Source organism: Salmo salar, chromosome ssa16, assembly GCF_905237065.1.
Source record: "Salmo salar chromosome ssa16, Ssal_v3.1, whole genome shotgun sequence".
NCBI classification, from domain to species: domain Eukaryota; kingdom Metazoa; phylum Chordata; class Actinopteri; order Salmoniformes; family Salmonidae; genus Salmo; species Salmo salar.
In genome coordinates, this window is record NC_059457.1 from 34,839,608 (window position 1) to 34,850,136 (window position 10,529).

General features: G+C 46.4%; 1 protein-coding gene across 1 annotated transcript; it reads right to left on the reverse strand.

Moving 5' to 3' along the window:
• Positions 1–265: 265 nt before the first annotated feature.
• LOC106573669 (beta-2-syntrophin) lies at positions 266–10,368 on the reverse strand. Its single transcript, XM_014148933.2, has 7 exons — positions 9,440–10,368; positions 5,523–5,733; positions 5,180–5,387; positions 2,243–2,385; positions 1,831–2,027; positions 1,241–1,431; positions 266–1,142 (listed from the first exon to the last, which is right to left on the reverse strand). The coding sequence occupies exons 1-7, from the start codon at positions 10,158–10,160 to the stop codon at positions 1,050–1,052; spliced, it is 1,764 nt and encodes a 587-aa protein (XP_014004408.1). The 5' UTR covers positions 10,161–10,368; the 3' UTR covers positions 266–1,049.
• Between the last annotated feature and the right edge of the window lie 161 nt (positions 10,369–10,529).

Consider the following 10,529-nt stretch of genomic DNA (forward strand, 5'->3'; position numbering starts at 1 on the left):
TACCATATTACAGCTGAAATGGTGTTCTCAGATATCATAGTGCTGAATGAACATCTTTCAACGTTCTTTATAGGTATATATTTCGCTTATTTTAATTATGTACTGGATGGAAACATTTCCCAGAACACTTAGCAGACAGCTTGTAGCTCAGTGACTTTACTGTGGATGCCTATTGACAGTAAATATTATGTTTACATGGTGTGTATGCAACTTCCTCAGGAATCACAGAAAAATATGAGGTCAGAAAAAGGCAAAGAAGCTTAGGTATGACCTCATGAGCTTTAATAGAAAGCATTGGCTTAGGGCTAATGCAGAAGGGAGTGATAAAGGGAAGTGGTATTCTCAGGCAGCATGGGACAATGGTTTGGCAGTGTGACTATCCTACTGGAGGGCAGGTTGACTTTGAGGCAGGTGACAGGGGTCACTGGCGTTACGCCATGGTTTTGTAAATGCTCAAAAATAGCATCACATTTTCATAGTCAAGTCATGCTAAACATAGGATATACATACAAAATAATTAACTGAAAAACAGTACAGAAATAGCATGTTAACAATATAAGAATATACTACTATTGCTGTGCATGTTGTTGAAAGCTTACTTTGCTTTAAAACCTATTACCTTTTGAAAATAAAAAATACTTTTACACACACACACACACTAAAAATAGCATTTATGACTACATGTAACAAGGCACAGTTGGCAATCCTGATTATAACAGTCATTTTGGATAATGTGCTAGATAATCAGTTTTTGGGTAACAGGCACTCTATAAAGCCAACAGAAATGTAAAAGTATAAACCCATTCATTCTGGCAGTATGCTCTAGGCCACTCACACGCAGTCATCAACTTGGAAACCCAATTACATGTACACATGCTCATATGAACAAACTTGTACTCTGTTCATCACAAAATCACTAATTTGCCTGACAAGAACAGAGTACATACATAAAAAAATAGCCAAAAGTACATCGGAAGGCTGTGATGAATGATACATAGTAAAAATAAGAATATTTATGGATATGTTCCCGACTCCAGCCTCTTCCCTCTTCACGTCAGCAGGCCCAGACGAGTCAGTTTGGCAGACAGGAAGGAATGAAGAACAAACACCATGGGCTTGGGGCCAGAGTGCAGGTCAAACACCTGAAAGAAAGAGACAAGATAAAAAATACAAACAGTACATTAATCAATACAGTCAATGAACTTTTAGACCATTGCACTCTAACAGTGATGTAGCTTACCATTTCACCCTCTGGACCTCCAAAGTCCAGATAGAGGTTGCGGATCCCGTCGTCTGCAGACATCTTGAGCTTCTCGAAGGGGTATCTGAAGAGCACAGCACCCCCTGCAGACTCTCCTGGCTCCCGGGTCACAGTGAAGCCCTTCTCATAGTGCAGTATGAGGCGAACGTCCTGCCTGTTCAGCATGCAACCTGAGGTACAGAGGGAGGGAAGTGTGAGAACAGTACTGCAAAGTAAATGTGTGTGTGGGTGTGTGTGTAATTGGAACAGTATGTGCCTGTGTGAAAGAGTTTCTGAACATGTTTGTGTTGCAGTGGAATAGGGAAGGAAAAGACTGAACATTTCCAGCACATACTAGCAGCCAACTATTGTTCTCTATTGAGTGGAAACATTCCCCCAACTGACTATGCTTCTTCCTTTACAACTTTTTTTCCCCCACTGGTGTTTTTGGTACATTCACTTTTTTCTGTCACCACTTCCTGTATCACTGTGAGAAGTGAATCATGTGATTCCAAAGCCTCACTCAATAATATATGCAGATAGTTAGACAAACCAACATTAGACATATAGACAGACACACACACACTCACCAATGGAGACCTCCTTAATGAGTTCTGCAGCAGCATGTGCCCCCTGCACCAGGGCCCGGGTCCACGAGGACAGGTCCCAGTGTGTCTCCACCCGGAACACATGGGACTCGATGCCCCGCCCTGTACCCGTCCGAGTGGCAAACACCAGGTCTGCTCCCTGCGCCGGGGAACTGCGGGCACTGCCAGAGTGCACCAGTCTACAGAGAAACAGGAACAAACCACAAGGTTATATCAACTCACTGTTTGCTCCTCCCACAAGTGATTTTTAAAGAGCTTACAGTGATTCATAAGTTATGATAACAAAATGCCAACACATCGCAGAGTGAAAATGGCAGAGAGAAAGAGATAGAGAGACAGACAAAGAGAAATACAACCTACATTCTAATTCTGGCTTGCAAACTTGTTGTCCTACCTTGTGGCAAGTAGTGGGTGTGTGAGCATGGGTGTGGACCAGGCTTCGCGGCTCCATGGCACTGATTCAAACAGCAGGATATCCTTCTCTGTCAGTGCCATGACCATTGGTCGGAACTGGTGCCGCCCACCATCCAGCTGGACCTACACCATAAAGACAGACAGCAAGAGAGAAGTGTGTCAAAGTGCTTATGTAATTTCTGATGAGATTTTCCACGTCTGTTTGTGTAGTTGTGTGGGTGTCATGCTAGGTGGGCACAGAGAAAAGTTAATGCAACGGCAGCTTCCTTTGGTTCTGTCTCAAAGTGCTTCCTGTCAACCCCCAACATGGCCAACTAAAAACACACACAGACAATATCTATACATTTAACATGGTGTACTGACACTGCACCGCTACCCACTTTGTGGACTATTGCTCCCATGCTGCTATGCCCTGTGAACTATTACTCCCATGCTGCTATGCCCTGTGGACCATTACTCCCATGCTGCTATGCCCTGTGGACCATAGCTCCCATGCTGCCATGCCCTGTGGACCATTACTCCCATGCCCTGTGGACTATTACTCCCATGCTGCTATGCCCTGTGGACTATTACTCCCATGCTGCTATGCCCTGTGGACTATTGCTCCCATGCTGCTATGCCCTGTGGACTATTGCTCCCATACTGCTATGCCCTGTGGACTATTACTCCCATGCTGCTATGCCCTGTGGACTATTACTCCCATGCTGCTATGCCCTGTGGACCATTACTCCCATGCTGCTATGCCCTGTGGACCATAGCTCCCATGCCCTGTGGACCATAGCTCCCATGCTGCCATGCCCTGTGGACCATTACTCCCATGCCCTGTGGACTATTGCTCCCATACTGCTATGCCCTGTGGACTATTACTCCCATGCTGCTATGCCCTGTGGACTATTGCTCCCATGCTGCTATGCCCTGTGGACTATTGCTCCCATGCTGCTATGCCCTGTGGACTATTACTCCCATGCTGCTATGCCCTGTGGACTATTACTCCCATGCTGCTATGCCCTGTGGACCATAGCTCCCATGCTGCCATGCCCTGTGGACCATTACTCCCATGCCCTGTGGACTATTACTCCCATGCTGCTATGCCCTGTGGACTATTACTCCCAATGCTGCTATGCCCTGTGGACTATTACTCCCAATGCTGCTATGCCCTGTGGACTATTACTCCCAATGCTGCTATGCCCTGTGGACTATTACTCCCATGCTGCTATGCCCTGTGGACTATTACTCCCATGCTGCTATGCCCTGTGGACTATTACTCCCATGCTGCTATGCCCTGTGGACTATTACTCCCATGCTGCTATGCCCTGTGGACTATTGCTCCCATGCTGCTACGCCCTGTGGACTATTGCTCCCATGCTGCTACGCCCTGTGGACTATTGCTCCCAATGCTGCTATGCCCTGTGGACTATTACTCCCAATGCTGCTACGCCCTGTGGACTATTACTCCCAATGCTGCTACGCCCTGTGGACTATTACTCCCATGCTGCTACGCCCTGTGGACTATTACTCCCATGCTGCTACGCCCTGTGGACTATTACTCCCATGCTGCTACGCCCTGTGGACTATTACTCCCATGCTGCTACGCCCTGTGGACTATTACTCCCATGCTGCTACGCCCTGTGGACTATTACTCCCATGCTGCTACGCCCTGTGGACTATTACTCCCATGCTGCTATGCCCTGTGGACCATTACTCCCATGCTGCTATGCCCTGTGGACCATTACTCCCATGCTGCTACGCCCTGTGGACCATTGCTCCCATGCTGCTACGCCCTGTGGACCATTACTCCCATGCTGCTATGCCCTGTGGACCATTGCTCCCATGCTGCTATGCCCTGTGAACCATTGCTCCCATGCTGCTATGCCCTGTGGACCATTGCTCCCATGCTGCTATGCCCTGTGGACCATTGCTCCCATGCTGCTATGCCCTGTGGACCATTGCTCCCATGCTGCTATGCCCTGTGGACCATTGCTCCCATGCTGCTATGCCCTGTGGACCATTGCTCCCATGCTGCTATGCCCTGTGGACCATTGCTCCCATGCTGCTATGCCCTGTGGACCATTGCTCCCATGCTGCTATGCCCTGTGGACCATTGCTCCCATGCTGCTATGCCCTGTGGACCATTACTCCCAGCTGCTATGCCCTGTGGACCATTACTCCCATGCTGCTATGCCCTGTGGACTATTGCTCCCATGCTGCTATGCCCTGTGGACTATTGCTCCCATGCTGCTATGCCCTGTGGACTATTACTCCCATGCTGCTATGCCCTGTGGACTATTGCTCCCATGCTGCTATGCCCTGTGGACTATTGCTCCCATGCTGCTATGCCCTGTGGACTATTGCTCCCATGCTGCTATGCCCTGTGGACTATTGCTCCCATGCTGCTATGCCCTGTGGACTATTGCTCCCATGCTGCTATGCCCTGTGGACTATTGCTCCCAAGCTGCTATGCCCTGTGGACTATTACTCCCATGCTGCTATGCCCTGTGGACTATTTGCTACATTCATTTTGTTCAGCTGTTTCTCTTTTCCCCCATTGTTGACCTTTCTTCAATTGTGTTGTCTCTATTGTTCTTTTTAATTATGTGTAACCTGTGCTGTGACTTGTGACCCATGTAAACTGCACTTTAAATCAATTCTGATTCGCACAACATATAAGACAGCACATTTAAAAGACTACAGAATATCACAACTGAAAGTTCAGAACAAACACAGTGACCCATTTATAAAACTCTTCACAGTACACATGCACTATTACACAAGGCTGAACAACACTACACAATGCTGTATGTGTGAATCTGTACATACGTGTATTTGACAGCAGCATACAGTACTTCAATTGGATTATTTTGCTTAATATTTTGTGTGTTTGTGTAATTTATTCTGAAGGCCTATATGAGTGCAGTACCTGTTCTGCCAGCCAGCTGATGTGTTTGAGTTGGGGGTGTGACCCAGTGGTGCTGGAACCCAGGTAGGAGTTGATGTGGGCCAGGGTCTGGGGCAGCAGGGCAGCAATGTTGGTGTGGATGGCTGTGAACCAGGAGTGGGCGCTGGGGCCATCCTTACAGCGCATCACTACCGTATGCTGGCCATCAGGAGAGTGCAGCTCCAAGAGCCTTTGGGAGTCAACAGTCCTCATCATTATCTTACTAAAACATACCAAACCAACAATCTCATTATGTTTCCTATTTTCCCTCTTATGCCACATTTCAATTGCACACACGCACGCACGCACACAATGCAGGTCTTACCTGTTCTCCAGGTCAGGCATAGTCAAGTTCCTGCTGATAAAGCACATTTTGAGGAGGATGACTTTCCTGTCCTTGGCCCCACTGTGTTTGGGGGACCCAGAGTCCTCACTGCCACTGAAGTTGGGGGACTGAGGATGCACTCCATCCCACGGCAGGTCTGCCACCAAGGAGGGCTTCTTAAACAGTGGGGAAACTTCTCTGATATATTTAACTACAGAAACGCAGAAAGACACAAAATAAAGAACATTAGTGATTAATTATGCATAGACCTCAAGTTGTACAAAAGTGTGTCTAAACGCAACACACGATTGATCATGTTTCAGACTGTGGTTGAAAAGTTGCAATGCTCAATTAAAGAGTAATGCATGTCTTATAAAGATGTATTCGTCTCTTGTGGAGTTGCTCTGAGTAGGATAGTTGGCGGTGCAGTTGTGTGCTTGGCAGGTCGGCTGCTTGGAGAAGAATGGCTTTGACTGAAATCAAGAATTCAGTTTCCAAATTTGGTCCTGCGGCCTATTCCACTTCTCCTCTCTCTCTCCCCTCTACTGGTGTATGTTAGTCCTCTGGGTCGCTCTGCTCTGACTGAGAAACTCGATATGAGGAGCTGAAAAGATGAGGTAATTGTTGCATGTAGGAGAGGATTAGGGTTGTGAAAGTAATTGGCCCAAACATATAGTATGAATATGGGTGGACTGTGTGTGTATGTGTGTATGTGTGTGTAATTTGATGGAAACAGGGAGGTAGTGGTAGAGGTAGTGGTGAGGCACTAGGTCAAGGATTGGAACCCATTTCCCAGACCCTGCAAACCACACTGTTCTTACTAACAGTGTCAGTAAATATTTCTGCAAGTCTTTTGGTGTGGATATGTACTGTATGTGTGTATGTATGTGTTTCACAAAGCGGCTGGCCCTCTAGACATGAGCTAGAGCATGAGGAAACCCCTACCCAAACCCAACCCGGAAGAAATCAAGATGGACAGAGCCTGCTACAGTCACACTGCGAATCCTGATGGAGCAAAATAAAGATTACACTCACTGCCATAGTGGCATCAATGTTATCAATCTCATGGTATATTTAAGTACAGGTTCTGTCTGTGTGTGTCATTCCTACGTCCCCACTGTACTGTAGCTCTGGTATCTGTATGGATATTCTTTAGCAATGATAAGTTGAGCTTTAGGTGACAAAGACGTTATGACACTGGCTCGCATTCAGAGGGAAGATACATATTGGAGACTTGGAGCTTTACCACTACATCTCCATCTGCCAACACTCTGCTTGAGTAAGTGCAGACTGCAGTGGAACAAGGAGGATGTTTGGGCTAGTTGGTGTTTTATGGCAGAGTTTTCTGTTGAACTGAACAAGGAGAAAGTGTGTCCCACACCCAACATGGAGTTAAAACTTTGTGAAAAGTTCTGAGTCAGATAGTTGGTTCCAGAAGCTGCTCTCACTGTCCCTCTCTGGTGCTGTTTAAAGATCTCATTAGAACTGTCAGCATTGTCACTCAGCTTCAGTTCAGATTTTAATTAGGGCAGTACACAGAGGACAGTGTGTGTGTGTGTGTGTGTGTGTGTGTGTGTGTGTGTGTGTGTAAGAACGAAGGAAAGAATGAAAAGAAGACAGCGAGAGATTGAGAGTGATGAGACGAGGTGCCTAGAGGTGCCATCACACATAGCTGGAGCTAGTTCGTCTCTCTCCCTCCATACCTATATGCCCACAGCAATGCAGAGGAATGAGACAGAGAGGAGGAAGGGGAGAAGAGCCAAGGGAATCTGTCTGACTCCAACTTATATTTGGCTGAAGGAGTTGAGGTTCAATCCCCCATGGATTGATCATGCATACATTTGCTCTCTTCTTCTTGTAGCCTTCACCCGGGTATGGCTTTAAGTGATCGGTTACACCACAGACCCTTACCACTGTTTTTCTTTTGACCAAAATCCCCCTGTGGTTTGTCCAGCTTCACCCTCTTTTCTCTCCCCTTCCCCCTGATGCAGGCTGTGTGCTGCCAGGCCTTTAATGAGAACAGTGTGTCAGACTCCCCAGATGGGGGGGGGGGGTGTAGAGGCTCTGGAGAGGCTCCCTCTGCTCCCCTCAAATATACACACCTGCCCCCCACTCAAAAAAGCTCCCTCTCAAACACACACACACACCTATCCCCTTCCTCGCCTCTTTTCACCCTGACCTCGATCACAAAAGGATGGCATGCCATTTGGCAGAAGCATTGTATATATCCAGTGTGTGGATAAAAAAAAAAACATTATAAAGTGCACATGCTGCTACACTGTCCCTGCAACGAATCACACAAACAAATGTCTTAGCTGAGTAGGTTATGGTCAGATATTTCTGTGGATATCCATCTCTGTTTACAGACACAGACAACTTGAACAAACGATGAGACAGAGAGACTGGAGAGCAAATGTGCCTTTCCACTGATATTAATCAATAACGACAGTGCTATTTAAATTAATGACATAAAACATTAACCTGGATTCATACTTCATATGTGGTGGCTTTTATGATGCATTGCAGAATCAAGTGAAATGTTCAGTGGTCATTGGTCAGTAAGTTTTGGCTTGTGAACAAAAGAAAATAACTGTCTCTAATCGGGCCTGTCCCCATTTTATGAATACAGTCTTTGTCTCTTTGTAGAGTTCTTATTCTTCCTTTTAACCAGACAATGGCCTCCTCCTCTATCCACCAACGAGCAGACAAACTAAACGAGACAGCCATGAGCCAATGTACTAACTGAATGACGTTAGTCGATGTCCATTACAGTGAGCTCATGTTTATTATGAACGGCGAAGTATTAGTTAGAAACACAACATCCAGGCCTGTGTGAGAGTTTTACACAGGCCTGAGAAGCAACCTGGTTGAGGAATGTGAAGTTACTAATTGCTGTAATGTCTAGCGTTGATGTATTGTGTACATTACATATTGGTCTGGAAATTGAAACCTCATTCTGACCTTCAGAGGATGAGGAGAATGCAGACAGATTGGAATTGGGGTCCATTTACAAACACCACAACTCACTCCCTGTCATTCTAACAAACAGTGACAGGCAACTGGGACATTCCTTAAACAAAATCCCAGGTTTTCCGTAATGGAGAGACAGAGATTAAAGTTATTTAGGACTATTAGGCCTATTTCAGACGAGAAGCAGAAAATACTACTTGATTTTGGGGATTATAGTGAGAACTCATTTGACTTGCTAAATGACACTAACTACATCTCTACATCCAACCTTACTCAGTATTCATGCTGGGTTCATGTGCAAACCATTAACCACCACACAGTGCATTTCAGCCCCTGACCAGTTGTTTCCAAACCCTGGGCTTCACACTGAAGTGCTCTTAAAATCAATATAAGAGCACACAAACGTGATGATTCACCGCTTTAGCATACAATGACCTATCTAAAATAATCCACTGCCACAAATACAATGTAGCTAATTTTGTAACCACTGTGCAATACTTTCGTGTTTACAATTGGCCTAAAGATAGGCTACGTTGAGTCCATTGATACCGCCCCCTATAAAATCCCATCAATGGTTGTGGAGTGTGAACTTGTTACATTGCAGCCTATAGCTATGCGCTGTGGTCTGGCAATGCGCTAGAAAGTAAACATTGTAGCCTAAAACCATGGCCAGAATTCTGGCTACGTTGAAAATAAATGAAAAAGTAGCCTGGTCATCAATAAGTTCATCTAACTGGCTGCTCATTATCTTATTTTAGGTATTTCTGTGTGTCTATTTCCTGATGCAATATTCGGCCCACAGCTGCATCCTAGGCGATATCTTCTAAGAAAGAGGCAGAATAAAGTCGCATTTGGCTATAAAGCGAACATTGTTTTGGCGACTACTGAAGGCTGCTGTCAGATTGACTGGCCTTCTCAAATCCCCGCTATTGCGTTTGGAAACTTACCCTCAAGCGTAACCTCTTTCCCGGCCTTTTTTAGAGCCTGCACCGCCAGATCATGCGTAGCCTCCCTGAGGTCATTTCCATTGACTGACAGGATCGCGTCGCCGACCCGAAGAGCCCGACTCTGATCAGCTGCAAGTCCGGGGAAGATCTTGGATATGAGGATGGGCATTCGGTTTTCCCGACCCCCCTTGATACTGATCCCCAACCCGCCAGACTCTTGTTTTACAACTCGAACTTTACGCACAGCTTCTGATGCGCCGGATTCTAAATTGATGGAAGTTTCGCCATGCCTGGAACTGAAGCTAGATCCAGGACTACCGTAACTGGACCCCGGGCTGCCAAAATCAGAGTTCGTACCGTTATCACGATTATACTTGCCAGAGCTGGGGCTATTAAAACCGTCGTAGTGACCCCGGTTGATGCCCCCGCGCGCTGGGCTACCGCTTCGTCCTAGCGCACCATGGTTCGGATGTTGCTCTGGGTTTGAGGTTTGACCACGGTTCGAATTTCCCGACGCTAAACCCGGGTCGTTTCCGTTAGACATTCCATTCCGCAGGCCCGCTGAATTGGTGTAATCCAAGTTGTTCCCGTGTCCGCTTATCTCTGTTTCGGCCGTTAATGTGAAAGTCTCGCGGGTCAATTCGGCCGCTACCCGAATCCAGCGGTCCCGGAGCAAAAGGTATAATTGACCATTTTTGTCTGCTCGTGTCCAGACAGCCATCCTGGTAGTCCGCGGTAGATTTCAGACTAAACTCATGATGAACTTTTCCTATTTTCAGAGTGCGTAGGCTACCCAAGCACTAGCCTACACTACATTTGACACACCCACTTACGCACAGATTGCAGGAAAATGTTTCAACAAAAAAAAGTGGAAGGGAACAAATGCCTCTGATGGACTCCCTCTTCATTGGGGTGCTGAAGCGGGCCGCCTGCTGAGTAAAAACTCGGAGCCGGATGACAGAAACAGCCAATGAATGGAACCTGAAATTACTTATTCATGAAAGAGGCGGGGTGTCAAGAAATTCCCAGACATGTAGGCCTACTTTTTTAAAATCTTCTGAAGACTAGTCCATCTCTCTTCTCACTATAG

Excerpts from the sequence above, each read along its gene's own strand:
- LOC106573669 (XM_014148933.2), bottom strand. The coding sequence starts at position 10,160 with ATGGCTGTCTGGACACGAGCAGACAAAAATGGTCAATTATACCTTTTG. Across the intron at positions 5,388-5,522 it reads ATGCCTGACCTGGAGAACAG|GCTCTTGGAGCTGCACTCTC; the intron begins GTAAGACCTGCA and ends TGACTCCCAAAG. Across the intron at positions 2,386-5,179 it reads TCAGCTGGCTGGCAGAACAG|GTCCAGCTGGATGGTGGGCG; the intron begins GTACTGCACTCA and ends TTTATGGTGTAG.